The following is a 14494-nucleotide window of genomic DNA, read 5'->3' as shown; positions in this document are numbered from 1 at the left end:
CAGCAGTGCACCCAGTGCTTCCCTTCCCCCTTGTCGTACATCCACACATCCCAGCATGGGGCACACAGGGGTATGGGAGCACGCTTAGGTGTCACCATCTCACGCCAGGGGTCCTGCTCCTTGGATGGCTGTGGGAACAGGGTATCATGTCCCACAGCATGGGGACGGCTTGATCCGTGGGAGTAGGGGAAAGGCTGGAGGAGTGGGAGAGAGGAGGAAGCAGGCCTGTGTTGCACAAGCATGTGAGGAGGTCAAAATGCACACTCAGCTGCAGGCTCTGCAGCACAGGGTGCTCACACCACCATCAGGCTGGGGACCTTGACCCCAATGATGGAGTGATCAGTGTTGTTGCAGGTCAGGCTGTACCCACAAAAGCAGGGCATCCCATGCCTAGAAACCCTCGTGGCTGGGGAGGTGGGAGGGGAGCAGTCTGGGTGTACCATGGGTGCTTGGGTAGTACTGGCTGCTTCTCCAGGGCACCCCTCTGCCAGCCAGGCTGTGTCCCACAGAGAGGAGGACATCGGGGTCTGCCCCCAGGGAGATGTGGTGATGGGCACAGGGAGGAGAGCCTGGCCCTGCTCCAGGATCTGCCTCAGATGCCTTCCCCCAGGCAAGGGCTAGAACAGCTGGGAGGGGGACAGGGTCTTCCTGAGACTGGTGTGCACACACCTCAGCACCCCCTGCACTCCTCGTGCCTCAGTTTCCCCAAAGCAAACAAGTCTGGACAGGCAGCGCTTACAGCTTTATTCCCTGTTAGTGCCAGGCTGGGGAGGTGAGGGGCTGGGGTTGGCAGCCCTAGAGGATGTAAAAGGGGTTTCAGGAGGCTCCTTGGGGGCAAAGAATTCAGCAGCAAATGAGGTGGGGTCTTCGGGCTGCTGCAGGAGCAGGGCCAGGAGGAAGTCAGACAGGAGTACCTGGAGCTCGGGGTGCTGCTGGATGTAGGCAGTGTGGGACTCTTGCAGCTCCCCCTGCGGTGGAGTGGCCGGGGTGGGCAGGGGCACCGATGTCCCCTCCAGAGCGCTGTGGCGGGGGGGGCAGGGTTCCTGGGTCCCTTCCCAGACTTGAGAAGGTTCTGGGAAGGATGCTGGCCACTCTGCTTCCCCCCTTCCCAACCCCTGGGCACCTCAGGGGTGACCCTGCTGGGCTGAGGCACAACCCCATGTCCCCCTGTCACCATGTCTCCCTATCTCACCTTTCTGTCCAGGAACCAGGAGAAGAGCTGGATGTCCTCCTCCCAGTCCAGGGGCTGCTTTGGGAAGGGTGACTGGGGCACGACTCCACCTGGAAGCAGGAAGGCAGGGCAGGGTATTCGCTATTTGGCTGCCAGACAGCAGGCAAGGGTTGTCTGTGCTGGGGAGCCTCTGCCTGCCTCTTCAGTACCTTTCTCTGTAGCAGGGACAGGCTCATCCTGCAGACGCATCACCATCGGGCTGCCGACCTGCACCAGCCGTGCCAACCGCCTGCGAGGGGAAGAGCCAGTGACGCCCCACCTGCGTCCCCGCGGGGCTGGGGGTGCCCCGGCAGCACCTGCCCCGTCCGTACCCGCTAGGGAGGAAGCTGCTCTGCCAGGCGGTGGAGGCGCCCGCGCCGCCGTGCACGGCTCGCTCGATCACAAACACCTCTGCCTGCGGCGGGACACCCAGGGCACGCTGCGGGGGCACAGCCAGGGGTCACCCCTGCCCCCGGGGACACAACCTCGGTGCTGGCTGTCAGCCACACTCCCACCTCCCACCCTGGCACTCCCAGCCTGAGCACAGCCCCATCCCACGGGCTCCCCAGGACGGCGGCTCACGTAGCTGGCGGTGCAGAGCTGGCCCTCGGTGTTGATGGTCGGGAAGACGAGGCCAGGAGGCACCTCCCGCCGGCACGCCAGCACCCGCAGCAGCAGGAGGTTGGCACCCTCCAGCAGCAGTCCCTGCAGCTCTGCCCGGCTATAGATGAAGTTCCAGTACTGTGGCTCTGCCTGCAGAGAGACCCAGCCACCTCATGGGACAGCCACAGCCCCACTGTCCCCAGGCACAGCACCCCCGGAGGCATCTGGGGGGCAGAGGGGAGAGACACTCCATCCCCAACCTCACCTCTCCCTCCTGCAGGGTCTTTGTGACAGTCATCCCATGCTGGTGCCTCACCATGTGGGTCCTCCTCCGTACAGGGTATGGTCTGTGCTGTGAGAGGGGTGGGGCGCATAGGAAAGAGGATAGAGCCAGGGAACCCCATCTCTGAGGTGGCACACCCCAGCACCACTTTCAATCAGGATGCCACACCAGATGGATTGTAAGAAGCTTCCTGTCCCAGCTGACACCCAGAGCAGGGGATGGGGACCATGGTGTCAGAACAGAGATGATGTCGGAGCAGTGACACTGTGTGGAGTGCAGCTTCCAAGAGGGCATTGCTGCAGAGCTCATCCCAGCACACAGGGAAAGGGGACATGCCACCACCACCCCAGTCACCTCCAGGCACTCCTGCTCCTCCTGCTCCAGGGTCTCCATCTCCGGGGTCACATAGGCTGGCAAAGCAGAGCCACACTCAGACCATCATTTCAGCCCCGGGGGCCGGTGGGATGGGGATGCTCCACCCCTTGGGATGCAGGGAGACACCCCACACTGCGCCCCACCTCACCTGTGAGGCTGCTGGAGGCTGGCACCCCGTCCTGCCTGCGGCGGCACCCGGCCTGCACCAGGAGGCAACTCCGCACCGGCTCCCCCACCCGCTCGTACGGTGCCCAGCGGGCTGACACCCACCACTGGCCCCATGCCACGTCCCCGGGCTGGGCCTCAGCCGCCACCACGTCCAGCGTCTCGGTGAACAGACAGCGCTGCAGCTCCCCCGGCCCTGCCCGGAGGAACCGTCACCCTGCCCCGAGGGAGCCTGCCCAGGCACCTCCCGCCTCAGCCTCCCCTTCCCCTCCAAGCAGGCTGGGCCCAGCCCCTCACCACTTGCCCGGTCCATGCCCCCCAAGCCATCCCACTCCCAATGGACCCGGTCCCGTGTGTGTGTGTGTGTCCACCCTGCCCCGAGGACCCCCGGGAACCGGCTGTGGGCTGTGGGCACGCACCGATGAGGTTCAGGAACTTGGCTGGGGTCTCCTGCGGGCAGTCGGGGGGTGGCTCCATGCCTCGCCGGGGGGCTCCTGCTACCGGACCGCCGGGTGAGGGGCAGCGTGTGCCCCCAGCCCGCGTCACACCCCAGTGCCCACATGTGACCCCCCCCCCCCGGGCTCCTGGAACCCACATCCTCCCCCCGGCCCCATAGCAGCCCGCAACACCGTCCCCAGCCCCAGACCTGCGCGCCGGGCCCAGGGGCCCACTCCAGCGACGCCTCAGCGGTCTCTATAGCAACGGCCTGCCCCCTCCCCCCCCTCCCCCCCCGGCTCTTAAAGGGGCCGCGGAGGGATAAGACCAAATAGGTGTAACCCTATCAAATAGACTTAGTCTTTTATTTGGGGGACGGGACGACACACTCTAGTCCCCAGTACAGCAGTAATCCCCCCTCCCAGCCAGTGTGGCCCCATGGCCCCAAACATGGGGTGCTGGGGAAAAGCCCCTTGGCTGGAGGTAGTACTGGGCTGCCCATCCCAGCTCCCCCCCGAGGAGATGCACAGCAGTGGGAGCTGCCAGGGGGAGGCTGAGTGCTGGGGGAGGAACTGGGGGCTTCCAAAAAGTTAGGGTAGGGTTAGGAAAAGCCCTTGGCGCCATTGCTACAGCCCCAGCAGGCGGGTGGGGGGCTACAGACCCCCACAAAGGGGATCAAGGTGATTCTGTGTAACAGCTGGTGACCCCCAAGTCTGGGGGAACAAAGGCTGGGATCAGTTATGGGGTTCCCACATTGGGGTGTCCACTCTTCCCCCACACCCCTGCAAACACTGCACCCCAGGAGGGAGATTCACAGCAAAACAAACCACAAGGTCTTGGGCTCCCCGTGCCAGAGCAGCACCAGACCCATGGAAAGGGGGCCCGGGCAGGGGGTGACTAAGGGGCTTTGTAGAGGTCCTTGCGCCGCCGCACCTCCTTGAGGACACGGGCACGGAAGGCACTCGGGTGCTCCCCCGCACCTTGCTGCAGCCCCAGCGCTGCGTGCAGCTCCGGCCGATGGGTCCGCAGGAAGGGGTTGTAGGTCTGCTCCTCCCCCAGTGTGGAGGGGCACTGCAGGGCAAAGAGGGGGGCAGCGGCTCAGCCCCCCGCTGGAGGCAGCACCCCCATCAGGGAGCCAGGACATCTTCCCCAGCCCTCCCTTCCCCTATGGCACCTGCCATGTAAGAGAGGTGAGGGGGAACCCTGTGAGGGGCTTGGGGGCTGGAGGGGTGCAGTCAGGGACCCCCTGGTCTCACCGTGATTCTCTTCTCCTGGCGCTGCTGCATCACCCACCGCCACTTCTGGTCCAGCGCAGGGTTGTCCAGCTCCAGGAGGCTGGCGAAGGTCAGGCACTCCAGTGCATACTCATGGCCTGTGGATCCCATACCCTCCAGCATTACCCCCCAACCAGCTCCCCAGCAGGAGCTAAGGGAACACCAATGGCTCTGCCATACTCACCTGGCCACAGCAGTGTGTCCTCACCCAAGCCCATGGCCAAGTCCAGGGAGGTGAGCATGGTCTCAGCGGAGCCCTCAAACAGCCTGCCTGGACCCCCATGCAACTGCCTGTCATGGGGGGAAGGACTGGGGGGTCCCCCCAAGCTCTTCCCCGGGTAGGAACCAGCTATCAACCCGGAATGAGGTCAGGCACACTCACCGCAGCCAGAGAGGAAGAGGAGGTCCCCAGAGAAGAGGCAGGGGGGGCCGCCAAAAGGCTCCCCATCCAGCACGTATACCATATGGCCCACGGTGTGGCCAGGCGTGGCAAGCGCCTGGAAGGTCAGGCAGCCCACGCTCACCTTCTCCCTGTCTGTAAGCGGGCTGCTCCGGGCACAGGGGTGCACCGTCAGGGTATTGTGTCCCCTCCCCAGCACCTCAAAGCCATCACCTCCCAATGCAACCCTTCCCTGGTGCACCAGTGCTGTGAACGTGCCAGGTCTCCGACCACAAAAGGGGCAATGTGGTATCTGGGGGATGGACTGGTGGGCGGAGCAGACAGAGGGGTGAAGCCCCTCCCCCCCCAATTTACAGGAGTGCTGGGGGGGGGGTACAGGACTTACTTGGTAAGGTCTGGGATGGAATCAAGGGCGCTGCCATACACCTTGCAGGAGCTGTGCTGCTGGCAGAGCTCCGCGTTCCCCCCACTGTGGTCCCTGCAGACAGGGAGATCAGTGCCCCTGAACGTGTCCCCCCCATATCCCTCTCCAACCAGGGCTGGGATGGGGTTCACCTCAGCTGCGGCACCCTCCACAGCAGCCACTGACTCAGTGTCCCCTCTTACCAGTGTTTGTGGGTGCAGAATATGGCCTCCAGCATCACCCCCTCTTTTTCAATGGCAGCCTGGGAATGGGGGGGACAAAGTGATTAGGGAGGTACACAAAACCCTAAGTACCAGTCTCTCCCTAAACACTCCAGGCTCCCCAGCTGAGGATGAGCCCTGCCACCCTCCAGCCTTGCCTCAGGCATCAAGGACTGCAGATGAGGAACACATTTGAACCCCTTTGTCCTCAGAAAAGCCAGAGACACGCCACCCCCCTCGAGCAGGGACACGCAAGCAGCAGGTCGGGGGGGGCTGCAGGGACCTCACCTGCACAGCCAGTGGGTCAGAGGGGTCGATGGCAGCTGCACGGCTGGAGCTGGTGTCGATGACCAGGTAGCTGTAGTTGTTGGAAAGCACGGGAATGGGCAGGATTTTCACCCCTGTGGGGCACGACAGACACACTTCAAGGCATGATCCCCATGTGGGAAAGACTTGGTGGGCAGGCCAAACTGCCTGTGGCTTAAATCCAGTTTTCAGTTAAACACGCTTTGGGCAATGTGGCAACAGAAACCCCTTCCTGCCCCACAGTGCCAGTGCTGGGGGACATGGCAGGGCCACGCGGGGTGTCTCAGCAGGACTCACCGGGGAAGCAGCATGGCTGGGACACGGAGTGGCCGTGTGGGTACCGCTCCCTGGCCTTCCTCACCTGCCGCTGATAGAAGAGGTAGCCCAGCCTTGTGCGGGTGTATAGGCTGTACCTGGGGAGGGCAGACACCCCTGGAATTAACCCACAGCACCCCCAGGGGGCTCATTCAGTGACAGGACTGCTGCCTCGGCCGGGACCCCCCACGGGGGACACGTACAAGGTCACTTTCACACCTTATGGGATGGAAGTGGTGTCCTTCTCACTTTCCTGCCCTGCATCTGCAGAGGGCAGAGTTGGTTTCCCTGAAATTGCTACGGGTAGCAAGGACCGGGAAGGGGGGTGGGAAGGCATCACAGCAGAGGTGTCTGTCTGTCCGTCCATCTGTGCAGGATGGCTCTGCTCACCACGAAGGGATGGAGCCCCACAGCTTTGCCTGCAGCCACGCTCTGGCTACTGAGTATCCCCAGCTGCCCTTCCCTTCCCTCAGCGCTGTGGGGGGGCCGTGCCCAGGGCTGACCCCACTCCGAGGGCCTCCTCTGGGTGCTATGGCCCTGGGGAAGAGGGAGGAGGGAGAAAAACAGGCCGAGGAAACGGGAAGCAAGAAATGCTCCCGCAGCATTTCTACGCAGGGGTGCAACAGACATGGAGTGGGGACTCGGGGAAAGCCCCATTTATACAGCAGCATTTTGGGGCTGGAGACAGAGACCGGTATCATGAAAGACATGCAAAGACCAGGGCTGCAAAGCCCTTCCCCGGGCGAAGGGCATGCCCCTGATGGCCACATCCTCCACGCTGGCACCGGCAGGTACACCGGGAAGGGATCCTGGCAGGAGCCAGGCCTCCCTGCGGCCGTGGGGGTTGGGAGCCCGAAGCCAGGAACTCCTGCCAGCATGGGCAGCAAGGCCACGGCGGGGACACCGGGTGGGTTAATGATTAGACCATAGGGAAGGAGCCCCGGGATGGGGTGCCAGGTCCGAGGGGGATCATCACAGTGCTGGGGAGCCAATGGCTGACTCCCGGCCCTGCGGAGCATCCCCGTAAGCGGGCTGACACCGCCTGCCCTCATCCCCGTCAGTCGGGCGGGCCGAACACCCAAGCGGTGCTGGAGCGCGCCGGGCTGGCCACGGTGCATCCCGAGGAGGACTCCACGCAAGCAAGGCCGGACGGGCCGCTCCTCCCGGAGGCAGAACAAAGGCGGGCAGCGGCAGCTTCCTCCAGGCGGGGGGTACGGGAGCGGCGGGCACTCACCCCACGCGGAACAGCAGCGGGCCGGCGAGGGCCATGAACGAGGCAGCGGCGCGGCAGGTGAGGCGGCAGAGGGGCAGGCAGCGGCGCACGCAGGCGGTCCCGAACCGGCGAGCACCAACGGCCAGAGCCCGCAGCGCCGCGCGGCCATGGCCCGGCTGCCGCCCGCCCCGCCCAGCGGCCATGCCGCCACCGACGCCCCCCAACGTGCGTCACGCGGCCGCCATCCTGGCCACGCCCATTGCTCGCGCCGCGCCTCCTGCTGGTCACGGCGCGTCACTGCCGCGTGCAACCTGGAGGGGGGGGACACGAAGGAGCACAACGGCCGCTTCAACGGCTGCGAGGAGGGGTTTCCCAGCGGTGGCCCCCAGTGACGTCACTGCGTAGAAAAGGGGGGGTCCTGATGTGACGTCAGAGATGCCGGGGGTGCGGCTGGGGCCCTGTTCGGGGCGGGGGGTTTAGCTAGGTCCGCCCCAGGGAGCGCCCCCATCTCTCCGCTTCCTCTGCCCCTGGGGCGCAGCAGCGCGGAGCTGCCGAGAGGGGGCGCGGCAGGCGGGAGGGCGGGCGGTGTCTGCCCCCGCCCCGTCCGCTCCGTCCGCTCCGTCCGCCCCGTCCCGGCTGGTCGCGGCCGCCGCCCGGCGGAGCAGTGCGCAGCAGGTAGGGTGCCCCGGTTCCGCTCCACAGCCCCGCCGCTCCCGGTTCCCGCGTAGGGCCGCTGACAAGGGTGAGACACGGGGGACCACCCTATCCTGGTGGTGCCCCCCCTCCTTCCCCGATTGCCCCCCGCCGGGTTCCCCCTGGCGGGTCCCCTTTCACTCCCCCGGTCCCGGCTCCTTCCGGTGCCACAGGCAGCGGGGCGGTGTCCCGGAGGGTGTCAGTGAGGGTGGGAGGCCGGTCCCTGAACCTCGGTGCCGTGCTGCGACCCCTGCACCCCCATCCCTAGGCTGGGGGACATTTCGGGTCGCGGTTCGGCGCGGCGGGGGAGCTGGTCCGGACCGGGGTGCCGCGGGAGGGACGGAAGGCAGGACCCCACGGACAGGACCCCGCTGTGGGGCTGGTTCTGATTTCCCACCCCCACCGAATAACGTGAGGGGGAAACCGGGGTGCAGTGTGGGGTGCTCAGGGGAAAGCACCGTCCTTTGAGCTGTGGAGGGTGAACCTGCGGACCGGTGGGGTGTCTCAGGAGGTGAGGGCACGGGTCTGTGCCCGCAGGGTATGGTGTGGCACCGTGGGGTACCCGCCCGCAGTGGGAAGCACTGGGGTGGGGTACAGAGAGGCAGCGGTGATGCTGAACTCTGGCAAACTCGTGCCCTGCGTCAGTGGCACGGGGGCAGGCAGCAGGGATCGCTGCTCAGGTGGCACTGGGACCCTCTGGCTCAGCAGGGCTGGGCTGAGCCTGGCGAAGTTGGGTTGTGCTGTACAAAGCCAGGCCGTGCTGTACCAGGCTGTGCCATCCTGAACCAAGCCGTGCCATGCTGTACCACAAGGTCCTCTGTGTCTCACCCTTGTCAGCAGCTCCATGCTGTGCCAAGCTGTACCGTCCTGGTGGGAGCTTCCAGGCTCTTCTAGGAAGTCAGCAGCTTTCCCAGGCAGCCTCAACATGGGGAGTCATGGGGAAAGCGGGAAGACCTAACCCCCTCCTCAAACCTTGGTGCCCTCCCACAAGGTGGCCTTTGGCACCCAGGCTCCCTGTGGAGCTGGTGATGATGGGGCCTGAGCCTAGCCAAAACACCGGGGTGTCTGCTGGGGACACTGCCCTGGCTGTTCATGGGGCTGTGCTGGGGGTGACAGCCTCCTGTTCCCTGGGTCCTGCCACATGTGCCTTATCTGTGCTGAGTCATGGTGCTGTGCTGAGCAGCACCCTGTCCCTGGGGACGGCACGTCATGGCGGGGCCACCGAGCCGGCCCTGGTGGCCCTGTGGCTGGCAACCTGTGGTTTCAGAGCCCCGCAGTGCCGAGGCCTGGGGAGGGTGCTGGTTGCTGCCTGCCTCCCTGGGTGCGGCGGCCGCAGGGACCCGTCAGGCTGGTTCCTGCCCCATCCCCGAGGCCACCCGCTGGGGTGGGACAGGAGGGGCTGGGGCAGGCAGCAGAGCCTGCCATGGGGTGCCGGGCATGGGCACAGGGTGGGATGCCCCTATGGCCATGTGCTGGCTGCATACAGCCCACTTTCTCCTGAGTTCCCTCCTGGGCACTCTGATCCCACCTAACCAGGTGCCAGTCATGGGGGTTTTCCTGGTGTCAGGCCCCTGTTTCAGGTCCTCATTGACCCCACAGACGAGGTGGTGCCAAGGGGCACCGCGTGCAATTCTGACTCCACAGGGCAGGGAAAGTGAAACTTCCCAACTGGTCACTGTCACGATGGTTATTTTTGGTACTGCTGTCATCGTGATGGCGAAAGATGGCGTGGCTGGGACAGACAGACGGTGGGAGGGACAGAGGGACAGACACTGAGCCCTGGCACTGTGGCCCACCCAGCCCAGCCTGGCTGCGGGAAGCGCTGGTGTCACACTGGAGGAAGTACCCATTCCCACCCAGCCTGTTCCTGGTTGGATCCTTGTCCCTTCCCGGGGACTTGTCCTGGGGTCACATCCCTGCTGTGTGTGGGGAGGTTGTGGGGGGCTCTGGCTCCTGTATGGGGCTCAGTGTGGGCATCCCCAACTGCCAGCACTGGGGGGTGGCAGGCCTGGCACTGGTTCCTGGCAGTGCTGTTGTTTTCCAGGGTTTGGTGATCCTGCCTTCTTCCTCCTCCTGCTCCTCCTCCCGGCACCCGGCCCAGAGCTGGCCCTGGGCCTGGGCTGGCTGCTCTCGGCTGCTGGGGGCTCTGCATGGGGGCCCAGTGCAGCGGTGGAGGGGAGCTCAGCCCCGGGGTGAGGGGTCCTGGCACCCCAGGGACACATCCACCTCCGTCCGAGGTGACGCAGGTGACACTTGTCCCTGTAACCCCTGGGGGGACTCTGGAGTTCTGGAGCTGCTGTGTGACCCACGGGGCTGATGGGTGGGGGCACCCCGGAATGGAGGCAGAGCAGTGGGGTCTGCACAGGTGGGATCAGGGTAAGGCAGGGTGACGCTGTTTGTCCCCAGCGCGTTGCCACCAGGAGCCAGAGACCAGCCCGGGCATGGTGCAGAGTGTATGTGCTCCTACCCCCGGCAATGGCATGGTGGGCTCCGGCAGCCACAGAGGTCACGTCCCCTCTTGCTGCAGCGTCTTGAATCATCGCGTGGCCATGCCCTGCCCGTGGCTGCCACTGCCGTGGGCGCTGGGGACTCAGGACACAGGAATGGGGTGGCGTGGGGACATCCCGCACGTCTCATTGACCCACTGTTGTTGAGGTCAACTCACCCTTATTAATTAGAAGCCTCTGTTAAAGTGGGAGGGGGAGGTTTTGCGGCTCCACTGTCCCCTGTGTCCCTGCGGCTCCACTTGCCAGGGGTACATCCTGCCTGGGGGGGGGACCTGTGCTAAGAACTCCCCCATCTTTTCTCCCCTCCAGGTGCCTGTGGGAGACGCAGGGAGCCAGCATGGCGCAGCCCAGTGCACCCCCTGCCTATGATGACAAGAACCCCCTCTACCCCCCACCCCCAGCCGGGTACCCCCAGCCCCCCCACTATGGGGGGTACCCACAGCCCGGGGGTTACCACCCACAGCCTGGGGGATACCCTGCACCAGGCGGGTACGCACAACCAGGGGGGTACCCCCAGCCGGGGTTGGCAATGCCCACCATGCCCATGCGGTTTGGTAAGTGGGGGCATCTTGGGGTTCTTTGGGGGCGAAGGGGGGACTAGGAACAGGGGTGCTGGGGGGGGACTGCACGGCTGACCCTGGTGCTGATGGTGTCCCTCACCGCAGGTGACAATGGCATGGGGGATGGCTCCCCATTCCAATCGGCTGACTGGGATGACAGGAAAGTCCGGCACACCTTCATCCGCAAGGCAAGTCCTGCAGGGCTGGGGGCACCCATTGGGGGGGGCATCTGTTAGGGTGGGAGCGAGGTGCTGATCCCCCCTCTCTTGCAGGTCTATGCTATCATCTCCTTGCAGCTCCTGGTGACGGTGGGGATCATCGCCGTATTCACCTTTGTGTGAGTGGAGGGTCCCTCCTTAGCTTTGCCCTGAAGAGGGGGGGTTCCTGGCCCTTTGTCCTCTGGGGGGGGTCCTAAGGGGACAGTAGTTCCTGAACCCCCTTCCCTGACACTCGTCCCTCCTATCCCACAGCCACCCTGTCCGCTCCTTCGTCCAGAGGAATGTCGCCATCTACTATGCCTCATAGTGAGTAGGGGTTTGCTGCCTCATACCCCCCATCCTGGGGTGCTCTGCAGCAGCTGGCACCCCACAATCACAGCCTCCAGCCCCGGGGGTCCTGGTGGCGGGATCACAGGGTTGACACCCATCCTCTGTCTCTGCAGTGCTGTGTTCCTGGTGACCTACTTGGTGCTCGCCTGCTGCCAGGGTCCCCGGTGAGTTGGTGGTGGCTGGGACCACTGCACTGACAGGGTGTGGATGTAGGGGGGCAGTCTCCAGGGCATCGGGAACAGGGGGGCACAACATGGCCACTGTCACCAGCTGACCTCCCTACCCTGGTTTCATCCACAGGAGACGCTTTCCCTGGAACATCATCCTGCTGAGCATCTTTGTGAGTGGGATAGGGTTTGGGGGTTGCTGGTGGTGCCCCCATGTGGACTGGGAGGGATAGGGGGATAGGTGGGGGCAGCCAGGAACTGCTGCACTCTATGGGGCTGCTCACCCCCTGAGCTCACCCTTCTCCTCTCCTGCAGACGCTGGCCATGGGGCTGATGACGGGGACAATTGCCAGGTATGCCCTGGGCCCTGTGGTGACAGGAGCTGGGCTCCCTCTTGTCCTGCATGATGCAGCTGGCTCAAATGAGAGGCTGCTGGGAGCCAGGGGACACTTTGATCCCCTGGGGTTTGGGGACAGCAGGGTCCCTGTCCAGGATTGGGGCTGGGAGGATCACCAGAACCCCCTAGGAGGGGGATGCCAAAGCTGTGGTGACTCTGGTTGTCTCCTCCATTTGCAGCATGTACCGGACCAATGCTGTCCTCATTGCCATGCTGATCACCGCCATCGTGGCCATCATTGTCACCATCTTCTGCTTCCAGACCAAGGCAAGGAGAGGGATGTGCCCTGCCCTGGTGGTGGGGTCAGGCACAGGGAGCCAGGTGGTGAGGACACCCTGGGCTCTTCTGTGACTTACGTGTGTGTCCCCTTCCTTGTAAGGTTGATTTTACATCGTGTCCGGGGCTCTTCTGTGTGCTGGGCATTGTGGTCATGGTGACTGGAATCGTCACTGCCATCGTCCTCTCCTTCAAATATGTGAGTGGGGGGCAGAGGGCCTGTGGGGTGCTGTGGGTGTTCCCGGTGGGGCGTCCGCAGGGCTGGCAGGGGGGTTTGGGTGCCCCACTTTGAGGGAAGCAGGGTGTGGTGCTGGCCATGGCACAGGCAGCTTGCCCGCAGGGAGAGGGTGGGTTGGCGTCAGCAGCAGCTCCTTGGATCCGGGTGCGGGCAGGACATGCCCTGCCTTGCCCACTGCCTGCTAGGCTCACCCTGCCCGTGTCCCCCTCCCTGCACAGGTCCCCTGGCTCCACATGCTGTATGCAGCCATCGGCGCCATTGCCTTCACCCTGGTGAGTTGATGGCTGGGGTGGGCAGAGGGCGTCAGGCAGGGACTGGGGGGGGGGAACCCTGCCTTGGAACTTGCCTAACGCTCTCTGCCCCACTCCAGTTCCTTGCCTATGACACCCAACTTGTGCTGGGGAACAGGAAGAACACATTAAGCCCTGAGGAGTACATCTACGGTGCCCTCACCATCTACACCGACATCATCTACATCTTCACCTTCATCCTGCAGATCGTGGGCCGTGATTAGCCTGGGACCCCTCCTGTCCCCACCCTGCTGCCCCGCACCCCTTTCTCTGGCCTCTGTACAGGATACGGCCACTTACCGCGACTCCTAACGCTTTGGCATCCCTACCCATAGACTGCTAAGGAAAGGGCTTCCCTTGACCCACCCCCACGAGCCTTCAGGCAGTGCCCAGTCTTAGCACTGCTTGCCAAGGACATGCCGGCGGTGCCGAGCTGGTAGCAGAGTGCCACGGTCCTGCCTGGGCTCAGGGAGCTCGCAGCAGCACTGGGATTGTTTTGGGATATTTCTGGGAGAGCCCGGTTGGTGTCATTCACTCTGTGCCTTAAACGTGGCTCAGGCCATGCCCCATTCCCAAGCTGTGCCAGTGCCCAGCGCAGGCAGGGGGGGAACCCTGCGGTGGGACTCATGGCAGAGCTCATGTCGCCGGGGCCCTGCAGCTGTGGCCGTGGATGAAGTTGCACTTGCTAAATAAAACACTTTAATTTTGCAGACTGTCCCAGTGTCACTGGCGTGGGGACTGCCCCAGAACCCTGCAGGCAGCCTCTGCGGGGGCTGCGGCTCTGGGCAGCACAAACCCTGCTTTGGGATGGACAAACCAAGGTCAAGCTGCGCAGAGCTGGCCTCCCTCCCTGGCCTGTACTCCTCCACCTGGCTGCAGAGCAGCTGGGTTCCTCTCCCAGAGCAGGGGAGCAGGCAGGGCTGGGGCTGAGCACTGAGGCAGTAACTGCAGGGGCAAGGAGCTGATCCACTCATGAGGGATGATGTTTATTTGTCCCTATCCAGCCCCATAACCACCCCATGGGCTGGACAGGGAGTGCAGGTGCCAGTGCTGTGTGTCCTGTGGGGCTGGTGTCCCCTTGGCCAGTCCCTTTGGAGTGCCAGGCTCGGGGTGGGGGCAGCCTGGCTATGCCCCCCTGGCCACCCTCTTGTATCGCTCCGACTCGTACTCGCCCTGGGTGGCTTCTACCATCTTTTGGCGGATTTTGAGCTGCTCCAGGCGGTTTTTGTCCACCTCCCGCTTCACCAGGAGGAAGAGGATGATGCCAGAGGGCAATCCGATGGCCCTGCAGGACAGAGAGGGGGCAGAAGATGGAGAGACCTGGTGGGAAACAAGTGCCCTGTGCCACTCTGGGTGCACGGACACCCCCCAGCTCAGCGCTGCAGCCCCCCATGACCCCTTGTGTTCCCCCCCCCCAGGCCCTGTAGAGCAACAGTCTCCTGATGCTGAGCTTATCCCACCACCCGAGCCACTCACCAGGCCACCCCCACCGGCTTCATCGGGTTCTTGCCCTTCTTGCGGGTGGGAATGTACTCCACCCCCTCGGGGAGCCCCCCCCGGCGAGGCTCCGGGCCGGACTGTGCCCCCGCTGCCCGGTGGCAGCTCTGCCTGAGGA

General features: G+C 64.4%; 3 protein-coding genes across 5 annotated transcripts; 1 reads left to right on the top strand and 2 right to left on the bottom strand.

The window, feature by feature from the left end:
* Positions 1-743: 743 nt before the first annotated feature.
* Positions 744-3130, bottom strand: CATIP (ciliogenesis associated TTC17 interacting protein). The gene is made up of 9 exons (XM_005154077.3): positions 3056-3130; positions 2620-2832; positions 2451-2506; positions 2079-2165; positions 1793-1963; positions 1543-1649; positions 1381-1460; positions 1193-1281; positions 744-968 (listed from the first exon to the last, which is right to left on the bottom strand). Exons 1-9 carry the CDS (start codon positions 3111-3113, stop codon positions 744-746), a joined length of 1086 nt encoding a protein of 361 aa, XP_005154134.1. The 5' UTR covers positions 3114-3130.
* Positions 3131-3422: 292 nt separating this feature from the next.
* Positions 3423-7383, bottom strand: PNKD (PNKD metallo-beta-lactamase domain containing). The gene is made up of 9 exons (XM_034061627.1): positions 7225-7383; positions 5973-6088; positions 5658-5770; positions 5352-5410; positions 5131-5223; positions 4728-4891; positions 4530-4616; positions 4328-4443; positions 3423-4142 (listed from the first exon to the last, which is right to left on the bottom strand). The coding sequence occupies exons 1-9, from the start codon at positions 7257-7259 to the stop codon at positions 3969-3971; spliced, it is 957 nt and encodes a 318-aa protein (XP_033917518.1). The 5' UTR covers positions 7260-7383; the 3' UTR covers positions 3423-3968.
* Positions 7384-7746: 363 nt separating this feature from the next.
* Positions 7747-13589, top strand: TMBIM1 (transmembrane BAX inhibitor motif containing 1). Of its 3 annotated transcripts, none has more exons than XM_034061628.1 (12): positions 7747-7878; positions 10713-10957; positions 11069-11151; positions 11236-11300; positions 11434-11487; positions 11625-11675; positions 11812-11851; positions 11994-12031; positions 12255-12342; positions 12455-12550; positions 12808-12861; positions 12960-13103. In XM_034061628.1, the coding sequence occupies exons 2-12, from the start codon at positions 10741-10743 to the stop codon at positions 13101-13103; spliced, it is 930 nt and encodes a 309-aa protein (XP_033917519.1). In that variant the 5' UTR covers positions 7747-7878; positions 10713-10740. The 3 variants fall into 3 exon arrangements, with proteins under 3 accessions (XP_033917519.1, XP_033917520.1, XP_030908887.2); XM_034061629.1 differs by having other exon boundaries at positions 7824-7945; XM_031053027.2 differs by lacking the exon at positions 7747-7878 and having other exon boundaries at positions 10741-10957; positions 12960-13589.
* The last annotated feature ends 905 nt before the right edge of the window (positions 13590-14494 follow it).

This window comes from Melopsittacus undulatus, chromosome 4, assembly GCF_012275295.1.
Source record: "Melopsittacus undulatus isolate bMelUnd1 chromosome 4, bMelUnd1.mat.Z, whole genome shotgun sequence".
NCBI lineage: Eukaryota > Metazoa > Chordata > Aves > Psittaciformes > Psittaculidae > Melopsittacus > Melopsittacus undulatus.
The sequence above is the reverse complement of the archived record's forward strand: the minus strand, read 5'-3'. Positions and strand labels throughout refer to the sequence as shown.